This window comes from Python bivittatus, unplaced genomic scaffold (genome assembly GCF_059951505.1).
Source record: "Python bivittatus isolate LINGU-HERP-01145 unplaced genomic scaffold, Pbiv_v1 ctg000220_np1212, whole genome shotgun sequence".
NCBI lineage: Eukaryota > Metazoa > Chordata > Lepidosauria > Squamata > Pythonidae > Python > Python bivittatus.
The window spans coordinates 24,934,222-24,961,156 of record NW_028277048.1 but is presented as its reverse complement, the minus strand read 5'-3'; the positions used below and the strand labels follow the sequence as shown (position 1 = coordinate 24,961,156).

Below are 26,935 nucleotides of genomic sequence, written 5' to 3'. Positions count from 1 at the left end.
TGGAGAACAAAGCTATAATGGATCCGAAGAGTGACTTTCAGGGTTATCTGGACCCACAGTAGGGAAACATCAAATCTCCGAAACCTTTTCTGAAAATAGACAGGGAGAGAATGACAAGAGATTACTATTTGGGTTTTATTTTGAGAAGAGACTGAAGACTAAGCCTTCCAAAAAGAAGAGAAAGGAATTCAAAGTGGATCTGTCAGATCAGGGTTAAATTATCTGTTTTGACCTTGGATTGTTAATATTGAATTTTCTTTTTCTAACCAGGACTGTAAGATGATGGTTTATACCTGTAAAACTGATTTATTTGGTTTAGTTTAAAATTCATATTATTATTGGGCTTTTGTATGCTTAAGGGGAGAGACCTTTTAGGTTTTACTTTTTAGAAAAAAATTAGAAGTTAAAATGCAAAATAGACCTATTTGTTTAAGCTTAAAATATATAGTTTATTATCACTGGCACTCTTAATGCTTTTGCCGATTAGGTTGTTGAATATTTTTTATAATTTGGTTATTGTTTGGGGATGAAGAGGGCTTTTTTTAGTAATATTAGAGAAGATGTTAAGTTATTGTTAATGTATATACTTGTTTGAAGGGAGAGGAAGTCACCTTTTATATTTCTTTCTCTTTTTCTTTCTCTTTTTTTCTTTTTGTTTGTAGGTTTCTTAGTTGTGTATTAGTTTTTATTTATATAAACTTTAATAAAAATGTCATTAAAAAAGATATATGAAGGAAGAGTACACATGTATTAACTGCAATCAAAACAACTCTCGGTGGCTTATAATTTATATGATCAAAAATTAAAGATCTAAAATTAGATTAAAGCCAATCCAAAACTTAATAAGAACAACAGTAATAAGAATAATCATATCAGCCCCCGCATGAAATCAGCGGAAACAAGCAGAAATTAAAAGCAGAAAGCAAGATGGCACTGGGTGTATCTTAGGGAAAGGCCCTCCGGAAAGTGTTTGGGAACTGCAGCTAGAGTAAAATGCTAGCACTAGACTTAGGCCCTCTGCAGACTATTATATTAGTCCTGGGTCTGCTTATATTCCAAACACAATTTATGATGCTGGTTTTGATCTAAAAGCACTACATAGTTTTGGGAAGAACTGCTTCCCGTGGATCTGCCCACTACTATCAGTGGCACTGTTAAAAAGCCCATCACTTGGAGAGGCTGTTTATGGAACTTTTCCCCTCCCCTGCACATGAGGATGAAGTAGATGGTCTTTAAAACTCTTGTTTTAGACAGGAATTAAAAAGCTTTGTGGTCTTTATACTATATATCACCATAGGCATCAAGTAAAAGGTATAATGAATTGAAGGCTTGTTAATGAAATGATTACGTGTAGGGGGGTGGTTCATAAAATCTCAGCCAAATAGTTTAGGCTTTAGAAAAGTTTTGTTTCATTTTTTGAATGTTTAGAAGTAAAACATTTATACTTAAATTTAAATTTCATGCGGATGAACTGTTAACCATGTAGCTATTGTTGCAGTGTCCAGTATGTAACTGAGAATATTTAAATGTTCATGTTAACTTTTCATAATGTTGATATTTTGTGTATGCATTATTTCTCTGGAATTGGTTTTCCAGATTTATTGCCAAACCCTGTGCTGTACGTTTTGACATTCAAGACAGTGGACCTCGCAGAGCTCAACCCAATGCAATTTTAGAAAAAGTGTTTACATCCATCACTAAAGTAAGTGACAAGTCAGTTTGCTTTGCAGTATTAAGTATTTTGTATACTACTTTAGTCCCTTGGGGCAAAGCTGTGGTGGGAAAGTGGTTTACTATTCTTATTGTTGAATTGTTGTAGTATGGAGGAAGAATGTAAGCTTTCAATTACTGTAATGAAATGGGTATAAATAATATTTTCATCTTTTAATTATCTCCTTTGTTTTGTTTTTGTTATTGCCTATTCCCTGCCTTCCCTCACCCTCAAATTCATATTGTATCGGTATGTTGTAAGAGGCCAAGAAATATTGCCAGAGTCTAAAAACTAATCATTGTTTTTGAAGCAAGGATCTCTAGCTGCATTGGGTGGGGATGCGGGGATAAAAGAGAGGAGGTGTTTTGTGTAGGATTCATCCTACTTATGCATCTAGGGCTAAAGTTTAGTGGCACATGCAAATACAGTCAGTGTATCTTTTGCACATCTGTAGTCTCTAGTGCTGCTTATGGTATATATCAAAGCCAGTGCTGTTCCATATTGATCTTGCTTAGTAGAGAAATAACTAAGATTTGTTTGCCAAGTGCAGCAAGAGATTTGAAACCACTTTCAGAGACACAAAAACACACACAAAACATGCAAAATACAAAAACCCCACAGCTCTGCCTGAGCTTGACATCCAAATTTTGCTGACAAAATTGCAGATAGTCAGAATGACTTACCTTGAGAAATGTCTGTAATTGGTGGAGAAAAGGTAAATTTCAGCAGTACTGAAGTATCTATAGTTGAAAATAATTGAAACTTTTTCCAGTAGACTTGTGTAAGAGCTTTGTTTCTCAAACTGAATATTTCATCTGTTTTGCCTTTCCTAGCAAAACAGCTCTGCCTGAGCTTGACATCCAAATTTTGCTGACAAAATTGCAGATAATCGGAATGACTTACCTTGAGAAATGTCTGTAATTGTGGAGAAAAGATATTTCAGCAGTACTGAAGTATCTATAGTTGAAAATAATTGAAACTTTTCCCAGTAGATTTGTGTAAGGACTTTGTTTCTCAAACTGAATATTTCACCTGTTTTGCCTTTCCTAGCAAAACGTACAGTTCCAGATAATATCCAGCAGGTTGTGGATTGAAGGACAATTGGGCAGGAATGAGAAGAATCTGTTTTAGAAATTTGATGAGAAGCAAAAAAGCTCTTTTTATATCTGTTTGATCATCTCCTAGTGTCCAGATGCAAGACGGTTAGAAGGTTTGTCAAAACAGCTAGATTGGGATGTCCGAAAAATCCAGCGCTGGTTTCGTCACCGGAGGAACCAGGATAAACCAAGCACCCTTACAAAGTTCTGTGAGAGCATGTAGGTTCATGTAGAATTCAAATCTTATAGTTTCAGTTTTTATTTGTTTTAAGAGTAAACATCAAATGGTCTTTGAACTTCAGGCCTTAGCATTAGTAATGCATAATCTGAAAAGACCATTTTTTATAAAATTTATACCAGTAGGGATACATAAAGTGGTAAAGACCCCAGGAGTAGCTGTTGAACACACAATCCTATATCTAGATCTCTTTCACATTATCCAGCTGTGTATATCCCAGTCTGTTAATGCCATTTCCTCTGAGTTATTCAGTAGAATTAGCAATTATTAAAGCATCTATCCATTTCTTTGCAGGGTTTGTATCTTTTGTCAAGTTGCCTTTTACTGTCTGAGATTATTTTCCAGAGCATTCATTTAACTTTTTTTATAGACTCTTGTCTCTTTTCTGTCCTACTTAAATTTATTTTCTCACTTTTTTAATGCATGGCTTGTATCACTATAGTATCTGAGCATTTTGCCTTTCTGCCTGCTACCTCTATGGCTTCTACCTCTCTTCCTCAGTGACTGCTTCCCCAGGATATTTACCGTAGGTGAGTGGGACTCTTATTTCACCTCCATCTGTTTATATACTAAATGAGAAGCTGTTTGATAAATAATAGGGTTTTCAAAATGGAAGACATTTTGAATCTGAAATTTTGATTGGGCATATATATGTTGTTTTCTCTTAGCATGAAGATAGATTTACTTTTTTATAAGGTGTTTTTGGCTCTTACTAGATCATCAATATTTGTATGCCATATATTCTTGTTTTTTATTTCTAGGTGGAGGCTTATATTTCATTTAGGTATTTTTATATATGGACTCAGATTTCTTTGGTCGGTGAGTATGTCGGGCAATATTCAAATTATGCTAAATAAAATTACAGTAATTTAATTACAGGAGTTGATGCTTGGTGCTTTTCCCTAGTGTTCTTATTTGGCTGTTCAGTTCCTATTTAATTATCTTAACATAACTAGAAAGGTAGTCTTCAAATTATGCTCTGTCATAGAAATGTTGCATTTACATTTTTGATTATAGGACGAGAAGGACTTGTTTGTGATTTTCAATATGTTATTCCCGGAAAACCTTACAGGTCTATATCATTCTGTCATACACATTTTGTAGTGGCTCGTGTGAATGTATCTCTATGTAATTCAGTTATTAAAATATATTTATATATTGCTTTTTGGTGACTTAAAGAAAATACTGAGTTTAGATACATTTTTTAATATAACTTCATTAAAATTTTAAAAAGATAAAAACTAACAAGAACTAATATTTAGAATGAAGAGAGAAAAAGAGGGAAATAAGAAAAGAACAGAGCTAAAAGTATAGAAGATAAAAAGAGAGAGAAAAATATAAAGACTTTCAGCTTTCTTTTACAGCAGTTATAAGTATAAATGTAAATCTATTTTTTTTCTAATTGTGAAATCCATACATCATAATTTCATTTTTTCTGTTTCATGCAAAAGGCCAATAAGGGGATTCCAGTCAGCATTAAACTTAGACAATGTCTTATCTCTAATTAAAGCTGTCAATTTGGCCATCTCACCAAGTTCCATCATCTTTACCATCCATTCCTCCATTATGGGTAAAGTCAAATCTTTATACGTAAACAAAGTTCCATGATTTTTTTCCAACTGTTTATCCATCAGTGCCACCCCCCCCCCCAAAGTCTCTGGTTTCAATTGTATATTAGTCTTTAAAATCTTCTGGATTATTATATGTAGGTGAGTTCAAAATTTAGTAGCTTTTTTACATGTCCACCAAGCATGATAAAATGTCCCTTCTTGTTGATTACATTTCCAGCATAAATTTGAAGTACCTTTCTACATTCTAGACAATTTTTCCAGTGACATGTACCAATAATACATCATTTTATGAAAATTCTCTTTAAGACTATAACAGAATGTAAATTTCAGCCCTTTCAACCACATATTCTTCCACTGTTTCATGTGTATATTATAACCAAAGTTTTTATCATACGTTTTTTCACTTGTTCTTCTTCTGTTTCAAATTTCAGTAATAGTTTATACATTTTAGCAATAGCATGTTCATCACTTGTATAGAATTTTGTTTTAATTCAGTCTTACAGGTAGTCCTCGACTTATGACCATTTGTTCAGCGACTGTTCAGTTACGATGGTGCTGAATGAATGGCGGTTACAACTGGTCCTTGGAGATACAGCCGTCCCAGCACCCCCATCCCCCACCCACACACCCTCCCTCAGCTCCTCTGTGCTTGTGCCGCACCACTCGCGCACCCTCCCTGACCCGCGCTGTAACCCCACTCACCCTCCCCATCCTGTGTGGCGTCGCTTGCGCACCCCTGCACAACTCACCAACTCATGCTGCACCTCTCGCACACCTCCACACACCCTCCCTAACCCTGCCCTGCACCCCAACCTGGCAGCAGCGACTTACCTGCCTGCTGGCCTGGGACCTTCAACTTCCTGCCAGCTTGCTCACTGACTTTGGGTGTGGGAAGCCAACAGGAAGTTTCCTTGCCTAATGAGTGTGGAATTCAGTTAACAACGGCAACAAGGAGTGTAGGATCGCTGTCGCTAAGCAATGTGATTGCGCTTTACAACAGCATTGCTTAGCAACAGAAAATCCAGTCCCAATTGTTGTCGTAAGTCGAGGACTACCTGTACAATGTTCAGAACTTAAACTTCTTTTATCTACTTTAAATCTTTCTAGTAATTGTACATAAGAAAACCGCCAGCTCTTTTGATTTTATTTTACATTCTCCTTGACAAAATTCTAGTATATCAGAGTAAGTTAACCATTTATGTTTAGTTATCATTTCTCTTCTATAGAATGCTTCCTGTGCTGCAAGCCACAGAGGTATTTTCGGGCACAACCTAGGGTTATATCTATTTCATATTCCCAGTATGGCATGTCTAACAAAATTATTTTTAAAATATACATTAACCTTAGCTTTGTCATACTGTAAATATCCATGCCACCCAAATCTCAAGTCGTGTTCTTCTAACTCCAAAAGCCTTCTGTTTCTCAGCAACATCCATTCTTTCATCCAAACTAAACAAGCTGCAAAGTATAATTTCAAATCAGGTAAACCCAATCCTCCTCTTTTGCATGTTGTAACATCTTATATTTAACTATTGGTTTTTTTCCCCCTGCCACACAAATTTAGATATATCTTTCTGCCATTGTTTAATTGGTACATCAGATGTCAAAACAGGTATTGTCTGAAATAAAAATAACATTTTAGGTAAAGCATTCATTTTAATCACAGAAATTCTCCCCAACAGTGATAATTGTGTTTTCTCCCATCTTAACATATCTGTTTTAACTTCATTCCAAGTCTTTACATAATTATTTTGAAATAACATACAATTAATATTTGTAATATTAATACCCAAGTATTTTATCTTCTTCTCAACCTTAAAACCTGTTTTATTCATCAGTTCCATTTGATCTTGTATCTTCATATTTTTTGTCAACATCTTTATCTTCTGTTTGTTGATTTTAAAACGTGCTAATACACCAAATTCTTTTAATTTTCTCATTAATATTTCAGTTTCCTTTAAAATAACTACTAAAACCAGAACCAGGTCATCTGCAAAAGCTCTTAATTTATGTCTCTTTTTTAATCTGTATCCCCTTAATCCTATCATCTTGTCTTATATCTCTATTTAGTATTTCTAGGATTAAAATAAAGAAAAGAGGAGAGGGTGAAGAACTCTCTCTTGTTTCTTTTTTGTATCTCATATGGTTTAGTTAAATCTCCATTAACAATTATATGTGCCTTCTGTGAAGTATATATCAATTTAATCCATTTTATAAAATTCTCTCCAAAATTCATATCTTCCAAAATGTTATATTAAAAAGTCTAATTCAAACTGTCAAAAGCTTTCTTTGCATCTAAAAAGTTTAATGCAACGTGTTTTTCATTATGCTGTTCAAAATATTTTAGAATATCCAGCGCAGTTCTAATATTGTCTATTAATTGTCTTTTAGGTAAAAACCCACATTGATCTTCATGAATAAATTATTGTAAAATTATTTTCAGTCTATCAGCTAGAATCATTGTGAACAATTAATAATCATTATAAATATTAGTCTATAATTTCTTGTCAAAGTCAAATCTTGTCCATCTTTAGGTATTAATGCTATATTTGTATCTTTCCAATCTCAGGCATCTTTCCTTCCTGTAAAATATAATTAAGTAACTTATTATTTAATACACAATTTTAGTGATATTTCAAAATATTTATTTTATTTATATATCAGATTTGTCACTGCCCATCTCGTTAAAAAAACAGCTCTGGGTGGTTTGCAGAGAAGCTAAAATCAGTTAAAAATACAATGTAAAATAGTCCTGATTAAATAAGAAATAAATATAGTCTAAGAATTTATGTTAATTCGCAAGTAGCTCAGGGAGCATCATCAGGGCACCAGCCACCCCCAGGATTAAGATTCTTGTTGTCCCATGCAAGCTGGCAGGGCCAGGTCTTTAGTCATTTCCAGAAAGCTGGGAGGGTAGGGGCCCACTGCACCTCTGGGAGGAGAATATTCCAAAGGGTGGGGGCAACGGCAGAGAAGGCTCTCCTCCTGGGCCCCGCCAGCTGACATTCTCTTGCTCCAGTTTCTGCCTGACTGGGTGGGATGGGATGATGTGATGGGGGTGAGACAGTCCCTCAGATAACCTGGATCCATGCCATGTAGGTGTGGATTTAAAGGTTATCTGAGGTGATAACCAACACCTTGAATTGTACCTGGAAGCAAACTGGCACCCAATGCAGCTCCCACAGTAAAAGTGTTATATGTGCCATTCTTGGGGCACTCAAGATTGTCTGCATGGCTGCATTTTGAACTAGCTGTAGCTTCCAGATACTCTTCAAGGGTAGCCCCATGTAGAGAGCTGCATTTTGAACTAGCTGTACCTTCCAGATACTCTTCAAGGGTAGCCCCATGTAGAGAGCTGCATTTTGAACTAGCTGTAGCTTCCAGATACTCTTCAAGGGTAGCCCCATGTAGAGAGCATTACAGTAGTCTAACTGAGAGATGACCGACTGGAGAGCCTCCTGATCCAGGAAAGGACGAACTGGTGCACCACCACAAACGTGCGCAGGAGTTGTGAGTCCAAGAGGACCCCCAGATTACACACCGGGTCTGTCTGGGGCAGTGCAACCCTGTCTAAAACCAAAGATGGTAAATCCTCGAATATAGAGGGGCCTCCAATCCACAGCCACTCTGTCTTACCAAGGTTCAGCTGAAGCCTGTTGCACCCCATCCAGACCCCCACAGCTTCCAGGCACCGCGAAAGGGTGGTCACGGCATCACTCAAGTCACCAAGATAGAGATGTATAACTGGGTATCATCTGCGTATTGATGATACCTCATCCCGTGGTGGCAGATGATCTCACCCAGTGGTTTCATGTAGATGTTAAAAAGGAGCAGAGAGAGTACCGAACCCTGCGGTACCCCACACTGGAGGGGCCATGGGCTGACCTCTCGCTCCCAATCAGCACCGATTGGGATAGACCTTGGAGGAAGGAGGAGAAGCAGCGCAAAACTGTGCTGCCCACTCCCAACTCCCTAAGTCAACCCAAAAGGATACCATGGTCAATCGTATTGAAAGCTGCTGAGAGGTCAAGAAGAGCAAGGATGGATGCATTAGTTGTTAGTTGGCAGATTTTATTTTTCTTTGTGTGGAAAATATGCTTGGCAAACTTTGGTGAAAATATGCACTTGAATGGGTAATCTAAATATGATTGATAGACAGACAGACAGACAGACAAATACCTGAAATATTCCACAAAGAGTAATAGACAGTTTCCATGCAAGAAAGGTTTTGTCGTCGTCGTTTTTTTTTTACTGCAAGAGAATTTGTAGAGCAATATTATTTATATATTTTTTGTTTTTTAAAAATAAGCCATATAAGAAGAAAAGAAACTTCCCATACTGAGTTAAACTAAGAATTCAAAATGATATCTTTCTGAAGGAAAGGAAAATAGAATGTATTCTTTTCCCTGTGCCCATTCAGACATTAAAATCCTGCAGATAAGAGTACTCTGTATTACTCTATTTTTCTCTTCATTGTAGTCGCCCTGGTTTTGGGATACACGACAATGCTGGCATAACTATCCTTATCAGGTATCCATTTTCTTTAATAATATTTGTAGCAATGTTATTATAAGATAATTTGGTGTAGGTGCTTTGGGGTTTGTGTTGTTGTATTTTTTTTCCTAATAAAATTTGGAGTTAGCACTGCACCACTGCAGCATTGGTGCAGATACAGAGCTTCCTGATTTGAAAGGTTTAACAAATCACCTAGATTCCTTTGAAAAAGCTGCTGTTGCTGCTTCTCCACTAAATAGGACATCATGAAGTAGTTAGCAGTATACCATGAAGCAGTACACACATTAGTGCATATTAACCAATACAGATTTGTTGTCATTGTAAGACATTTGAAAACTCTTTAACTCATATGATTTGGTGTGGTCCAGCCATAGCCTCCCTTTGGTTTCAAGTTATAGTATATGTTAACGCATTCCTGGAAAAAATACAGTAGTTAAAGATGTAAATGTGATGTTGAATTATATTCGTAAAATATGGAGTTTGACATTTTATGAAGAGTTTAGACTTTATCGAGCTTGGAGCTCAGCAAAGAGAATAGTTTTATGTAAGTGGAAAGAAACTTGCTCTCCTGATATTAAGGACTGGATATCTGGTTTAATATATCTTGGCTTAGCAGACCTCTAATACAAGGGACATATTTTTCATCCAGACTGCATATCCATTTAACAGACTTGTTCATCAAATGAAGGGTTTTCCATTGAGTTAAGGGTCTGTTAAATTGAGGTTTTACTGCAAATAGCTTTGTTTTATCAATTTGATCATTGCACAAATAATGTAAATTAACACAAATGATATAAATTTTGATTTAATGAACCTCCCTCCTCTCCCTGAATGGTTCATTAAATAAGAGGAAAGAGGGCTATGTACACTGCCTTGAGCCTGTGAATGAAAGGTGGGATATAAGTCTAATACATTTAAAATAAATTGAGGCTTTGTTTGTATTATGCATTTAACTGGTAGGTTTTTTGCCCTGCATTAGAATTTAAAAGGTTTATTTTAAGAAGGATTTTGAACAGATTTAGAGAAGGGCACTGAGATTATCAGGGGACTAGAAGAGACTAAATTTAAGAGGAAGGTTTAGCCTTGAGAAAAGAAAACTCAGAGGAGATATGCCTGCACTTTTCAAGTGCCTGAAAGATGTCACAGAAAATAAAGCCGGGATCTATTGTCTGTCATTTCAGAAGGCAGAGGACAGAATAATAACTATATTTTTATTTTATTTTTTATTAGTAGTAGTATGCGGCCCACTTTGTGAGATTCAGGGCAGCTTGCAATAATAAAAGCATCATCAGAACATCAGAACTGTAAAATTGTAAAACATTATCCAAGTAAAATCAGAAAAGGAGAAAAATCACCTTTAAACATAAAAAGATTTATGTAACAGGAAGGCATACCTTTATTATACATTATGACAAATTCCTGACTGAACAGTTCAACAGTACAAACCTTGTTTAATGACCACTCATTCAGCGACCATTCAAAGTTATGATGGCACTGAATGATTGGTATTTACCACCGGTCCTCATAGATACAGCTGTTGCAGCGTCCCAGTCATGTGATTGCCATTTGTGACCTTCACTGCCAGCTTCCGACAAGCAAAGTCGATGGGGAAGCTGGTAGGAGGTTGCAAATCACAATCATGTGACATTGCATGATTCTCGATGGCAACCGGAAGTGCTGTTGCTAAGCAGCACAGTTACATGATGCTGCACTTTATGACTGATGCTTAGCAACGGAAATTCCAGTCCCAGTTACCATCATTAAGCAAGGACTAGCTGTAGAATCAGTTGTTCAGGAAGATTTTGGGCTCCCCTCCACTGGATGTATCTAAATGGAAGCAGACAGCCATCTGAGTTCTTGCAGAGTACTGAATTTCATGGCATAAATGTCCACTTCCAGATCAATGGATTTGGTGTTGTATTATTAAGTAGCAGAGATAATCCAGTGAGAAAAGCTGTAGAATACCCTTTCCCTAATGTAGCATAGGCTTGCTTTGACCTTCCATCACAGTATGGGTAGTTCTTGACTTACGACCATTCGTTCAGCAGCCGTTTGAAATTATGGCACTGAAATTTCACGCACCCACGCCACGTCCCTATGCACCCTTCCCAACCTGCATGGTGCCTTTCATGCACCCAACCTGTGTGATGCCTGTTGTGCACCCCCGTGCACCCCCCTCACCCATGTGACACCTCTCATACATCCACACCCAGACCTCCCACACACCCCCACCCACCCGCTTGCTCCCTCTCTCACCTGGCAGCAACCACTTTCTTGCCTGTGTACCTGGGTCTTGCAACCTGAGTTTGGTTGTGGGAAGCCAGCAGGAAGTTGCCTTGCGTAACAACCATGGGATTCAGTTAACATTGGCAACCAGGACTGCAGGGATTGCCGTTGCTAAGCAATGTGGTCACACTTTATGACTGCGTTGCTTAGTGATGGAAATTCTGGTCCTAATTGCTGTCATAAGTTGAGGACTACCTGTAAGAATGGATGGAGGAACAATAGCACATACTTTGGAAGACTGTTTTCAAGTTCATACCAGTCAACTCACTTGAAAATAGTTTGTGCAGAAGAATTTCAAAACAACATCAAGACATTGATGTTGAAGCTTCTTTGATCTTTTCTTTTAAAAATACCTTTTGAAAAGGAATAACTTCCTGTCAGAAGCACACACTATATATTAATATCCCTTTTTTCATGGGCTTCAGTTAAATGAAACAAGCATTTATTAATTACTAGCCAGGCCTGTCATGTTTAACAAGGTAAGGAAGATCTGCAAGTGCATTCTTTCCTCCAACCCTTCTCCTATCTTTCTTCCATTTATTCTCACCTCCATTATTGAGGTTATTGCCTTAGAGATGGTTGAGCTTGTTTTTCCAAACATCCATTTGCCTCCTATTCAGCAGTGAAATGCATGTCCCAGGGATTGGGGGTAAATAAGGGCTGCATAGTGTCTCCCTCCATTTCGGTTAATTCTGACAGGGGAAAATGCTCTGTATTGCCATCCACCGTCTTCCTGTATCCTGATTTTTTGTGGGGAAGGCATTGGAAACATTGCTAAGAGCTATTAACAGGAAAAAAGATGTGGCATTGCTTTCCTGCTTTTCCTCTTTATTTGTGGTCAAGCTAGTTGATCTTTTTTTTTACATCTTAGCAGTCATTTGCATTTTGAAATCATGTTAATGAATTTTAGAAGAATATTATGGTTGTGATCAGATCTCCCACCGTTTAAGAAACTGATAGCAATTCTTTACAGAGATGGGAATAAGAGAGAGAAAATACCTTTCTAATTTGAAAATACAATAAATAAAATTTAGGTTCATAAATTTCTCTTAATGGAGATATTGAATGAGCCACATAAACAAGATTTATTTTCTGTTTTTCAGCCCATAACTTCTGGCATTTACTATTATTATATCATCGAACTGGCCTATTACTCGTCTCTTATGTTTTCACAGTTTATTGATATTAAGCGAAAGGTAAGAAAAAAGCTTTTCTCCAGGAGCCTATAGGTATCTTATTTATTCATTTATATTAAAAAAGGGTTAATCTTCCCATAATAATAGAAATACCAGTTTGTGTCCTTGATTAAATCCTGTAGCAGATTATACAACAATTCAGAAGGCTAAAAATACTTTAATTTGGCTAAGGCAGTCATCTTTTGTAATTCTAAAAATTGTATCTGGAGTATTTGGCTGCAATATTAACTAAATTACTTACTTCTTTTTCAGAAAAATGTCTGCTAGTTGTTTTAAGTTTTTTAAAAAAATTATACTCAATAAGCCCGAATCTGAGAGGCTGATGTAAGATGAATGTTGCAGTATTGGCTTTTCTTATCCTTTAGCATTGCTAAAATTGCACGGGCAATTGAGCAGCTTGCCGCCTTCGGGAGGAGCATCTAATGTTGGCTGCTTATTTTGGGACGAGATAAATAGGAGGCTCTCCAGTGTGCATACACACTCCGTACGTAAGTTTGGAAGGCTGCTAAAGGAGGAGCAGTGGTCCTGCTCTTCCACCAGAGGTGTTCTCCATAAAACAAAATGCAATCCTGTTCAAGCTAGCTGCCCTGAAAAAGAGAAAATAAATAATTATATCCTGGGATTAGGATATTTTCTGACACCGTGCAGCAGAGAAACTTTTTTTTTCTGTGAGATGCAAAGATAGCTTGGATAGTGTTTCTCAGCAGCCTTAAATTTCATTTGGATTTTGTGCATAAAATATGCTTCTGTGTGGACATAGATGTCAGTTGATTGGTGATGAAGTTGTCTGTCTTCCTGCATTCAGTCTGGATGGCTCACAATATAATAAGCAATAAAAACTCAAAAAGGGAATTTGGTTGCTTGATACAAAAACATAGACAAAAACACACCCAACGAGGCTCCATTCACCATAACCCAAGGACTGGGAGAAAAACCAGATCTTCAGGGTCTAATAGAACACTATCAGGGGTGGGAGCCACACAAATTTCAGGGGTGAACTTGTTCCAGAGTGCAGTTACTGTGGCAGAGAAGGTGTACCTTCTGGGTCGCGACAGATGGCACTAATTAATTGAAGGAACCCAGAGTGAACCAACTGTGCTGGCACTTACCAGCTGGGCAGAAACCATGGAAGATAAGTGGTCCCTCAAATAACCTGGCCCTATGCTAAGTAGGGCTTTATAGGTGATGATCAGCACCTTGAATTGCATCTGGAAGCATACTGGCAGCCAGTACAGAAAGAGCGTCTCAAGCCTGGGCAGACTGAAGCTGCATTCTGGACCAGTAGAAGCTTTCAAGTGGTGTTTATTGCAGTAGTCAAGCCTTGAGGTTACTAAGTCAGAGTGACTGCCTGAAATGCATCCTGATCCAGTTCAAAACCCTCTTGGCCAGAGATGTCACTTGCTCTTCAAGTAGGAGCTTTGAGTCCAAGAGGACCCCCAGATTGCAAAGTACTCTTGAATGGGGAAGTGGTACCTCATCCAAGAGTATAAGTGGAAAATCCCCAGATCCAGGGGGCCCTAAGATCTACAGTCACTTAGTCTTGGTATGATTGAGTCAGAGTCAGTTTCTCCCCATTCAGGCATGCACAGCCTCTAGACAGTGGGACAGGATCTTGACAGCCTCACTTGGCCGGCCTGGTTTAAAAGATAAAATTGGGTATATTGATATATGATACTGAGCCCCAAACTGGTGGATGACCTCACTAGTTCATGTATATGTTAATAGGGGAGGGGGCATTGAATCCTGTAGCACCCCTCATAAGAGAGGCCTAAGAGATAACTTCTCCACCCCTCTTGTCAAGATTGACTGGAGCTGGTCACGAAGGAGAAGAACCACTGTAAAATGTCCAGAAGGATACGGTGATCAACAGTATTAAAGGTTGCTGAGAGATCAAGGAGTATGAGGATGGATGTACCACCCCCATTCTGGCTCGGCACAGGTCACTAATAAGCACAACCAAAGCTGTCTCTACTGAATTCCAACCTGAAACCCGACTGAAATGGGTCTAGATATTCTGCTTCCTTCAGGGTTCTCTGCAACTGCAGATTGACCACCTGAACAATCTTCCCTAAAAAGGGAAGACTGGAGACAGGATGGTAGTTCTCTAGAATCACTGAGTCCAAGGCAGCTCTCTTAAGGGGCCACAACCACCTCCTTCACAGCTGAAGGCACAAGGCATCACCCTCTCTCTCTCAACAAGGCCAACACCACAGTATGAACCTAAGCACAGGTTACTTCCTTGGCCTCCTTAACAACTCAGGAGGAACCTGGGTTCACTAAACTTGTGGTAGACTAAGAGTGCACAGAATTCTGTCTACTTCCTCAGGAGTCATGATTCAAGCTCATCCCAGATCATACCTCCAGACTGACCCCCAAGCTCTTTGCCTGGACCCGCCCATTTGGAGTCCAGCTTAGAGTGAATCTGAGCAACTTTATCTGCCAAATACTCAGAATAATTTTCAAAGCAGCCTTGCAGATGATCTGGTGGCCCGTCTCTCTCCAGCAAGGACCAGATCACCCTAAAAAGGGCTGCTAGATGGCTATCAGTGGACGCAATAAGGGCAGAGAAATATTGATGTTTTGCCACAAGTAATCTTGAATATGGGCTCTTACCCACATCAGACTCATTTTGGGTCTTCCTCCAGTGGCACTTCAGGTGTCTCTTCTGATGCTTCATCTCTCACTAAACCAAGGTGCATCCCAAGATCAGCACACAGGGATAGGCCACTCAGATATGATACAGTCCTAGGCCCCAGCCACCTGCCTATTCCAGGCAGCAGTTAAGGCCTTGGCCGAGCTACCTATTAGATATGAGGGAAAACCCTAAATTCCCTCTGAAATTCTATTGGGTCCATCAATCCTTTGGGGAGGGCCATTCAAATGGGTCCTGTCTTCCTGCCAGTGGGGGATGGGTGACTCCAGTGAGCTAGAAGGCAATCGGAGTGTGATCTGTCTATGGCAGCTGACTGATATTAAAGTCCTCCACTATCAGATGATATCACAACGGTCCCAAGACAAAAACAAAACAAAACTCATCCATTGTGGTCACCAGTAAGCACTGATCCATTGACTAGAGACAGCCATAAACTCTTGAGCTGCCCTGGGCTCAACACCAGCTGAAGTCCCTGTGACAGAATCCAAACTCTATTCCCAGCCCTGTGATAGAATCCAGAAACTTAGGGACTATGCTGGGGGGCGGGGGGGGGGCGCGGTATACCAACAGCAAGCCCAACTGTTCACTAGAACCCAACTTCAGCTAAAGAATCTCACACCTGGTTACCTATAATTAAACACTCTTAGCTTTAAAGTATACGTTTCTGTGTCATCAAGGAGTTAGCGTGACATAAAACTTTTTCTGAACTTGGATTTTTCTGAATCCTGCTTTTTAACAGAGTACATTAATTCCTTGATCTTTATAGCTATTTCCACCCTGTTTCCTCTCAATTCAGGATTTCCTCATCATGTTTGTCCATCATGTGGCTACCACTGCACTCATTACCTTCTCCTACATAAACCACATGGTGCGAGTAGGAACTTTGGTCCTCTGTATCCATGATTCATCAGATGCATTATTAGAAGTGAGTACCTCTGCTTCCATTCTAGGGTTTATTATTTAATAATTTAACTTCTATTCAGTCTACGATACTGATTTCCTTAACGTTAATTTTTGTGGGATTTTTTTCCCCACAAAAGGAAAAATGATGATTTAAACAATCTGTTATATTGTGTATAAATAGCATGGTGATTCTAAGTAATCACATTTAAGGCAACAACTTTCTTAAAACCAGTGCTCTTTGGAAATTGCTTGTGAATTGTAGAATCATCTAAACCCAATTGAATGACCCTTCACGTCAATCACTGTTAACAGCAAATACTACAACATGTAAGGAGCTTTTGTATGGAAAGTATATTGTCACTACAGGTAGTCCTCGTTTAGTCACTGCCTTATTTAGCAAACATTTGCAGTTATGACAGTGATGAAAAAGTAACCTTACAACCGATCCTCACATTTATGACCTTTGCAGGTCTATAAAGCAAAGGAAAGCTGAAGTAAGATTATAAGCACAGTCGTGGTTTCACTTAATAACTGTGATGGAATGGAATTATGAAGGCCAGGCTCAGGGAGAAAAACATTTTCTTACATCTCCTCAGGAGCGTGGGAGATACAAGAGGATGAGACTGGCACCTCCCTGAGGAATTCACAATGTTGTGGCTGGCATTACTTGGGAGCTGGGGTTTCAGTCTGGGAAGATTCTTGCTAGAGGTTGTAGCTAATAAACATAGCTGGACTGAATTTACATGGTCTCTTGGAGTTCCTTGGGCTAGGCCTGACATCAGTCTTCCCAGACTGAAACCCCAGCTCCCAAGTAATGCCAGCCACAACATTGTGAATTCCTCAGGGAGGTGCCAGTCTCATCCTCTTGTATCTCTCACACTCCTGAGGAGATGTAAGAAAATGTTTTTCTCCCTGAGCCTGGCCTTCATAATTCCATTCCATCACAATAACAAAGTTGCTGGTCCCAGTTGTCACTAAATGAGGACTGCCTGTAGTTGTAACTGATGCAAACATTGGCTCTGAAGCTTCTTAATTTGAAAGACTGTTATTTGAGTGTTCTTGATCTTTGCCATGAGGACCCTGGAAGTTATCATAGTCCTTTCATTTTGTATCAGTTCTTTCTGAACTTGTATTCTGAAAATAAAGAATATTGGGCTATTTTGTATTTTTTCTTCATTTTCAACTGCACCAGAATCAGATTCGCAGTTACTTTTTCTTAAAAAAGAAAAGAAAAGAATGATAACCAATTGGAAGAATCTGTTTCTTAAGTGATAATTTTGCTACATGGGCAGCTAGAGTAGTTTTAATACTTTCTGTTTTTCCTAGATTGCAAAATTGTCCAACTATGCGAAATATCAGCGACTCTGTGATACCGCCTTCATATTATTTGGTGTTATGTTTATTATTACCCGTTTGGGGATTTATCCTATCTGGTAAGTATGATGAAGTAGACTCCCAGCTGTAAATTATATATGCTGGAAGGACCAAGGAAGAGTTTTGGTGGAGACTTAATAGCACAGTGTTCTCAGGGGTAGAGATACTATGCAGGTAATTTAATTGTATAATTTTTATTGGTGAAAGATAACAAACAGAAGAATAACATGAGAATAATGGTATAATTAAAAATTATACTTAATGGTGATGAAAATAAACTAAGGTGATGAAAATAAAACTAAATTTTAAGGGAAAATATATAAAAATCCATAAAATATTTATATAAAATTGGCTCAACATTATTAAAGCTGTATAGAAATCTGACTTCTCAGTTTTAGAATAAAAAGGCATTTCAAACAGTAATGAATACATCTTTTGAATGTAACATCATGAGTGTAAAATAATTTCTGCGTTCTCTTTGCTGAACCCTAGGCTTGATAAATCCAGAGTTCTTTGTAAAATGATGAATTCCATATTTTTGGAATATAATTCAGCTTCATTCATTCATTCATTCATTCATTCATTCATTCATTCATTCATTCATTATCTATCTATCTATCTATCTATCTATCTATCTATCTATCTATCTATCTATCTTTAACTACTATGTTTTTCCTCAGGTTTATTAGACATACATATATTTATTTAGGATCAGAAGAGAATGACCAAATCATGTGGGTCAAGAGCCCTCAAACTTCTTACAGTGCCAAAACAGAAACTTGGTCTTTTTTTAAATATTATTTGAGGAGTCCAATAAACACAGAACAAAGTTTTCTAAGGAATTAACTTCAAGTCTAAGTCATACGAAGTCCTATTTTACATTTGTTTCAAACTTGCACCCATTGATTTTGGGACCGGATATTCCAATTCCTTATTCCACATATCATAAATATTACTAATATTAACTTTTCATCATATAAAGAAAATTGTGGTAGCTTTAGGCTATTGCACAGTGGCATGCAGGACCTGGAAGGATTACTAATTCCTGAATTAGTTGAATGTGGTTTGTTGATTTCTTCCTGATTGGTTTACTGTATTGTTTCAAGGATTGCACTTGGCCTTGATTAATTCTTACTGAGGAATTCCTATAATTTGTGGCTCAAAGGTAAAAATACACATTTTCTTAATGAGGCATGCTGTGGGTCATCTCAGGCTTGCAGAGTGACTGCAGAAGGCTTGACGAGACCTTTCCCCTTTTATTGCTTGTCCACCATCATCGGTTTTGTACAGTTTTCTAGTTTCCATGCCTATCTTAAGATTCAGTGATGCTTATGTTGCAAATACCAGCAGCCATTTTGAGCAAAAAGTGTCAGGAACTTGGCCATAAGGAAGTAAGTTGTGGAACTTGGTATGTGCCATGTGCTTAAGTAGCTCTAAATGCATTCTCTGATAAAAAGAGAATCAGTGCCTCTGGATTTAGCAAATACAGTGGAACCTCGGGTTACGAACGTTTCTGTTAACGAACTTTTCGGGTTACGACCAGCTCCGGCCGCAAAATTTTGCTTCGGTTTGCGAACTCAGCCTCGGGGTACGAATAGGATACGCGGCCATTTTCCCTCCTGTGACATGGTCCGCGGCCATTTCCCCCCCCGACACGTCCACGGCCATTTTCCGCCCCGACACGTGGTCCGCGGCCATTTTTCCTCCCCAGACACGTGGTCCGCGGCCATTTTCCGCCCCTGACACTTGGTTCGTGGCCATTTTCCGCCCCTGACACGTGGTCGTAGGGAGGGGGACTCTCCCTCCAAGCAATAGCCGCCTCCCTGTCCTCCACGCCAGAACGGATTAACAGTAATTACATTGAACCTTATGGGGAAATTTGCTTCGGGTTGCGACCAATTCGGGGTGCGACCAGAGTCACAGAATGAATTAAGTTCATAACCTGAGGTTCCACTGTAATTAAATCCTTAATGATTTATCAATGGGTATAGAATCCATAGGTTCTTAGAAGACCCCATGAGGCAGATCTGACAATTTCCTTAATGTGTCAGTTATTGATCTGGTGGACTTTATACTGTGGATTATAGCTAGAATGTTAGCCAAAGTGCACATGTTTTCACCAGATTTTATAAAGTGAATTTGTGCTTTTGTCCTTGGTCTTAGTAATAGTCTTAATTGCATCATAATATTTTCTACTCAACAGTAGTGCTGATATAGGAAGTTATCAAATTTCATGCAGTTGCTGTTGCTGCTGCTGCTGCTGTTACTGTTGTTATATCATTATTATTAGATTTTTATCCTCAAGGCGGCAAACATACGAATATTCCTGCCACCTATTTAGGTCAGGATAGAGGAGAACTCCTCAGGCAAGAAACATGCACTGAATCCTTGGAGAGCTGCTCCGTGCCCAAGATAGTTACATTCCAGTTTGAGGAGAAATATGTCTTGAATATTCATTTACGAGGATAAGTTTCTCCCTCAGTCTAGGAAGGAGTGCATTGAGATACTGTTGCTTTGATAATTTTCTTGGAACTCTGGTATTTGCAGATAAGCGCATCTTTTTACTTTGGGCCCCAGTCTTTATGATTAGGCCATATTATTTGCTATATCGCTTAGCAAACCATTACTGCATGGTAGGAAAGCAGTGAATTTTTAATGCAGTTTCCACTGCCCTTATTTTAATCGCCTGGTTTCCTGGTGGAGTCCATTTCTCTCAAATTACACTGAGAAGTGGCTCTGCTGTTCCTTTGGTATCTACTTTGCAATGCCGTATGGCATTTGTTAGATTGCAAACAGTGGGCTAATTTTTCCCTCTCCTGGCAGGGAGGTCCCTCCTCTGAGAATCACAAGGCAAACATAGTTAATGAAGACCAGTGGGAGAGGAGCTGCCAGGTCTCACGAGCTCCATCGACAAAAGTAATCTGACTTTGTTAGCTTTCTTGTCAACTTTCTCTTTCTGAAGTCTGTCCAGGCAGCAGATATTTTTTCTGCTGTGCAAAACTACTATAGGTCAATCACATATTTTCCAATTCTGTGAGACATATGTCTTCCCGAAGCCAGAAAATCATTTAAAAGAAACAAAACAGATCATTTTCACTGTTGACAGCTAAGGAATTGGTAAGCATTTCAGCTGTTTGGTCAGTCAAATCATTGTGAGGAAAAACCGAGTGGAAAGGAAATCTTCACGGACACCTGCTCAGATTTCAGAGATTTGAGACATTTTCATTCTTTGTAGGAAAAAATGTAATGGGGGAGAAGTTTTCTGTGATTTAGTTACCCTGTTTCCAGTCTAGAATTTTGGGTCTTGTTATAGATCAGAATAAAACAATGAATGCAACCATTTCCCTTGTTTGACTTGCAGGATACTGAATACTACCCTGTTTGAAAGCTGGGAAATAGTTGGCCCCTACCCATCCTGGTGGCTATTTAATGGCCTTCTCTTAGTTGTGCAAGTATTACATATCATCTGGTCCTGTTTCATCATTCGCATTGCCTACAAAGCTGTGGCACGAGGAAAGGTATGCATGGCTGGTTTCATTACCAAAAACATGGGTGTGGTTTTCATTTTCTGCATAATGTCAGAAGTGTCTATGACTCTGAAGGAAGAGGGTTGCCACCTTACTGAAGGCTTCCATCATAAATTATACTGTAATGCTATGTACCACATAAACCAGTTACATTCTGTATTGTGCATTATACAAAGCAAAGGTTAAAGCAAACTTGACTCTTAGTAAACACCTAGACTCATTCGTGTTGTTTTCTTGACAAGAGAACAGAAGTGGTGTACAACTGCTTTCTTGCATAATTTTTTCCCACTTCCCAGGCTAGCCTTCAGCATTGAGATTTCCTGATAGTCTTTCATTCAAGTGTAAACAAGGCCCAACCCTGCTAAAGTTTTTGTTTTTGTTTTGAGATAACCAAGGTCAGCTAGGTTCTGTCACCTGTTGCTCACCCAGACTACTTTGTGCAAATCAGATCAGTTTTTCCATGCCCTTTAATAATGTATGTAGGACTAAAATTGAGATTATAAAAAAACACCCTGGTTTTTCAGTTTTTTATTGGACAGGGAAAGGAAATGAGGAGGGCAGGAAATGTGGAAATAAATGACGGTTAAGGGTGTGACAGTGGGGAATCATCCCTCATGAATTAATGTATTATGAAACATAGGTAACAGAGAAAATATGTAGGCACTTACTTACGTAACCAGTCCACTCTGAAAGTCTTGAGTAACCCTTTTTTCCCATAACCTGGAACTGAATCAGCTGTCCCCCAAACCCTGTGTAAAAACATGGTAAGTGATGATATTTTCATTCCTGTTCTGGGCCAAGCCCACCTGGTGCAGGCTATGGCCAGCTTGCTGGAAGCAGTGTGCACAGCAAAGCCAGGCAGGCAATAAAGGAGGGGTGATGCCCCTTTGGCTGTCCCTGATCTCCTTGCTACATTCCCTGTGCTCCACTTTTGGGCACGCAATCCTAATGTCACTCCCGGGACAGGGAACGCTGCCACCATTGCTTGGGTGTGTTCAAAGGCTTGTGTAAAATTGAACTAATGTGAGGCAAGCTTATGTAAGTGGAGCATCTGTATGATATTCCTGGGCACCAGTAATCTAGATACAGCATGTTGTGCTAATATGGTTATAAATCTCTGCTGAGTAATGCAAGTAACTGAAGCTGTGTCCTTTGGTTGGAAAAAATACTGGTGATCCCTCTCCCCCTTTGGATTCCTACATACTTTCAAACTTACCTTTTAAAGAAAGAAATGTTAAAAACTGAGACTCAAGCTGTCAAATAGTGTGAAATCATAGATCATACATGGGACATTGTGCCAAATAGCTGCCATGTTCTAATTATTTAAAAAATGGAGATTGTATGGCAAAATGAATCCTGAATTCAGGTTTGATAATATTGGGGGAGGGAAGGGGAATCTCACAGAGAAGTCATAATACACAATACACAATATCTTTTATGAAGCTTCTGCTCTCATATGAAACAGTTCTTCCAGCTTAATTTATTCTCTTTCATGCTTCTAATTATTAAAAAATGAAAAGATTTAGAGTTACAGGTGGTCCCCAGGTTAAGAACATCCAGTTTAAGGATGACCCATGGTTAAGAACAGAGCCTGTTATAGCAAAATTCAAGTTAAATACACAATTCAAGTTAAATACACAGTGGTTCAAGTTAATTACATAATACTACTTATACAGCACTATACAATAATGTTCCGGCTTACGTACAAATTTGACTTAAGGACAGACCTTGGGAACAGAATTTGTTTTAAACTATCTGTAATCTGAAAATTTCATCTTCTTGCTGATGAGACAGGATTGGGACCATAACTGCCAGTCTTCAAGGAGAAAAAAAGGTTTTTCTAAAGTCTTCGTGAGGAGAAATATTATTTCAGTATTTTTATTTATATATATATATATATACACACACACACACACACATATACACACACACACACTGTATTTTCCATCAACAAGACGCCCCCATGTAAGACGACCCCCACTTTTCCAACCCAATATTTTAAAGATAGTGCAGAACACACTTTTATTTAGTAATTAGGTAATATTTACCTGATACATTCGGTGGGAGGAGGTCCAAACCATCTCTCTGCAGCTCTATTTCCATGCTTTTTTGCATAACTGATTACATTCAGTCACAAGTGAAATTGCCGATAGCTTGTCTCTGCAAACAGACTTCCTCCAATTGGTTTGTTCACCATCAGCTGACATCAGTTACATAAGGCTTGTGATTGGAGGAAGTCTGTTTGCAGAGACAGTATGGGCAGTTTCACTCGTGACTGGAGGCTCGTGATTGGAGGAAGCCTGTTTGCAGAGTCAAGCTATTTCACTCGTGATTGGAGGCTAGCAATAGGAAGCCTGTTTGCAGAGACAAAGTATGGGCAGTTTTGCAACCGCGCGGTTCTCTCCTCAGCTTACTTCCTTGAATAAGACGCCCTTCAACTTTTAGCATAAGGATTTTAGAAAAAAGTATCGTCTTATAGTTGGAAAAATATGGTATATGTGTGTGTATGTATGTATATGTATGAATGAAATATCACAGTGGAGTCTATTGCAGCATTATGTAAAAAAAAAAAGTTCAAGATATTCTGTAAGGCTCTCAGGAATTTGGGCTGTGAGCAGATCCAAATCAAACTCAGTTTATGTCTGAACACAAAAGAAAGTTTCTGATAAACAAACCAAAATACCTCACTATTGAACTGTTTTTGCATAGTAACTATTTCAGGCCTAGGTCTGCAGTGTTCCTGTCAAGTTGATGAAACTGAAATTCTTGAAATCTCCTGTAACCTGTAAAGTTGCTCATTGAGAGAATGTAACTGTTACCTTTTTTTCCTGAGATCAGTGAGTGAGAGAGCAGAGGCAATGGGTTTTTGTAGATCAAGTCTCCTGATACAGGAGAGAGGAGGTTTAGCCATATGTGCTGTACCCTTGTAAAGAAAGGGTCTTTAGGATCTAACATAATGTAATGTAGTAAAGGGTTAGTACAATTTACAATCATTGGATTCATCATTAGATTAATCTAAATGATTATAATGATTAAAGTATTGAACTGGAGTCCCAGAGACCAACATTCAAGACTTCATTCAATCATGCAGTTCAATTGTGACTTTAGGGCAGTCAGTATTTCTCAGCCCAACCAATCTTAACAAGTTTATTGTGGGGGTGAAGAGAGAAGAACCCCATCTGCAGACCTTTTAGAAGACAGACACACTCACACACGTGTGAACAGTATAATAAACATATTTACAAATATAAGCAATTTTATTCCAATATTATGCATTTATTTTTCAAAAGAGCATTTTTTATGTTTGGGTGAGTTTTCTGTATACAGTGGAACTTCGAGTTACGAATTTAATCCGTTCCGTGACTCTGGTTGCAACTCGAATTGGTCGCAACACGAGGCAAATTTTCCCATAAGGTTCAATGTAATTACCATTAATCTGTTCCGGCATCCGCGGACCATGCGTCAGGGATGGAAAAACGGCCGCGGACCACGCGGCAGGGCAGAAAAATGGCCGCAGACCACGTGTCGGGCGGAAAATGGCCGTGGACCACGCGGCAGGGCGGAAAAACGGCCGCGGACCACGTGGAACGGGCAGAAAATGGCCGCGGATCCGGTTCGTAAGTCGAGGTGAGTTCGCAAGTCGAGGTAAATTTTTGGGGCTGGAGCTGGTCGTATCTCAAAAAATTTGTAAGTAGGGGCGTTCGTAACTAGAGGTACCACTGTATTCAAATTATCCTCATTTTCTGTTTGTGTATTTGCATATTTTCCTTTCTCTAATTTTATTTCATGGTTACTGATTTAAAAGTGTATGTGTGTATTTCTGCTGAATGGCTACAAATAATTTCCAAGTTGGGGGTCTCGTCTCGTTGCTTTTCTCTCCTGATCAGGTTCCTAGTCAGGAGAGGAGTCTTCTCTGTAGTCTCCATTCTCTCTCATTCCTTTTCTCTGTACCAGACTGAAGTTGGATCTCTTCTTTTCTATGTAAGTGCCATCTTCACTATAGCTGTAAGGGAAAGGGGGAGGGCTGCCTGCTTCCCCCCCCCCGCTTTTCCTGGCTTTGTATGCTCTCATCACAAATTAAATCTCAGAGCTACTTAATGTCAAGTTGAAACTGCTTCACACACCTCTTTTAAATTGTTATTGGTCTGAAAGATGCTTGCAGGAAAATCAAAGCTCAGAGTAGGTGGCTATAATCTTCAGTATTATTCATCTCTGCAACTGCTGTCATGTAATCTGTTTTAAGGTTATTTTTATTTAATAAATCTTTTCTTTTGAAGTAAAAAAGTAATTGCTCAGAATTAGGAATGCCAGACACACATAAAATGTTAAACATTTTATTTTAGATCATATAAGCTTTATGATGAAAAAAGACAATGTGCAAAATATAAAGTCCTGGTCATCTCATTGCTTGCCAAAATAATACTTTTGCTTATCTTGGGAACCTTAGGGTGAGATCTTACTGAACAGGTATTGTATAGGGTCCATAATGCCAGGTCTCTTCCTGATGATATAAGAAGGTGGGGGAATATGTCATAATTCTCTAAGAATATAGGACCAAGCCATCAGGGTATTTAAAAGTTAAAATCAAGATGACTTATAATTGGAAATGCATTGGAATCCAAAATATAAATCCTTTAAATCACTTCCATGTAGCTTTCTTACAGCTGCTTCAGGAAAACAGTGGTCACAAATTAAAAACAGATCACAGTCCACCTTTTCTTTCTGCTGTCCCTTATGCAAGAAATGTCAGGCAAGAGCAGGATATTTGCAACTCTCAGAAGTTGGCCTAAGCAATCATTAACTTGCCATTGGTATTGGCCTTTTTCTGATTATTATGTGCCTTGCTTGGGCTGTTCAAAGTGCAAACACCCAGCTAAGAGTAATCAGGGGTGAGGCTAGTCTGAGTACATCCTGCCCTTGTTAGCCTTGTTAAATCAAAGCTGTACCTGCCCTTGGCAAGTGCTCAAATGATAATATAAAATCATTAAGATGGCTGTTTAGGATCTTAGCAGTTCAGCCTTGCTTATTAATGTCAATTGATGTTTTTACTCTTCTGTCAGCAGTAATATATTACCACCTTGTGGCAAGCCAAACTACTGAACCTTTCGGTTTTATGGACTTCTTCTGCTTTCTTTCCCTCTTTCATACAGTTTAAATTAAATTGTCAGGCATTCCAGTATAAGTCAGTCAACTTGTCCATTTCTGCTATCATCAAGACCTTCCTCATCCATTCATGCACTAGAGATTACAAATTTGGCAGTAGTATCTTTTGCTATTATTTACTGTAACTGCTGATAAAACATTTTCAGTTAACATCTTGTTTACTAAAATGACATAATCACAACAGTGCAGCAAGATCACTTCTGAATTACTATACTAGGAGACATTGCTATATTTGGATCAGTTTGAATCAGATTTGGAATTTAAAGCCTGTTTTCTCCAATATCTGATATGGTTGGCATTATAAGTTCTGTTAGTAAGCTACATGTTTTATGTAATATGGTACCATTCTAATAGTGACATAATTGCCTGACTGTCCAATTCATGGAGCACATAAAAGATGACATTCATGAAAATAAATGACATGCATAATGTTCCTCTGTATATGTGTTCTATTCAGAATGTTTCCATTTCATTTCAGATGTCTCCCTTGATCTCTTTATTGTGATTTTCAAATGTCTTCATTATATCAAAATATTTTTCTTAGTGACTTTCCTGAGAACAAGTCCCACTAAAACAATGGATCTAAAAACTATGAAATGATCTGTTTTTCTTACAGAAATGCTAGTTAGAAGATAGTGATGAAAAAGAAGACATTTAGTTAAATTTCTCTTAATGTTGGGCATATTGTCAGCCTTGTGAGG

At 38.5% G+C, this 26,935-nt stretch overlaps 1 protein-coding gene across 3 annotated transcripts in view; it reads left to right on the top strand.

Moving 5' to 3' along the window:
* CERS5 (ceramide synthase 5) overlaps window positions 1-26,935 on the top strand; it is a 43,515-nt gene that overhangs the window by 9,721 nt on the left and 6,859 nt on the right. The window contains exons 2-10 of one of the 3 annotated variants that reach the window (XM_088138172.1): window positions 1,597-1,702; window positions 2,897-3,027; window positions 3,808-3,865; window positions 9,097-9,147; window positions 12,522-12,614; window positions 16,064-16,192; window positions 17,497-17,603; window positions 20,906-21,062; window positions 24,959-25,052. In XM_088138172.1, coding sequence (XP_087994298.1) covers window positions 1,597-1,702; window positions 2,897-3,027; window positions 3,808-3,865; window positions 9,097-9,147; window positions 12,522-12,614; window positions 16,064-16,192; window positions 17,497-17,603; window positions 20,906-21,062; window positions 24,959-25,030 — 904 coding nt within the window. In that variant the 3' untranslated portion in view covers window positions 25,031-25,052. The remainder of the gene's footprint in view (window positions 1-1,596; window positions 1,703-2,896; window positions 3,028-3,807; window positions 3,866-9,096; window positions 9,148-12,521; window positions 12,615-16,063; window positions 16,193-17,496; window positions 17,604-20,905; window positions 21,063-24,958; window positions 25,053-26,935) is intronic. The other 2 variants (XM_088138171.1, XM_088138173.1) reach the window with 2 other exon arrangements.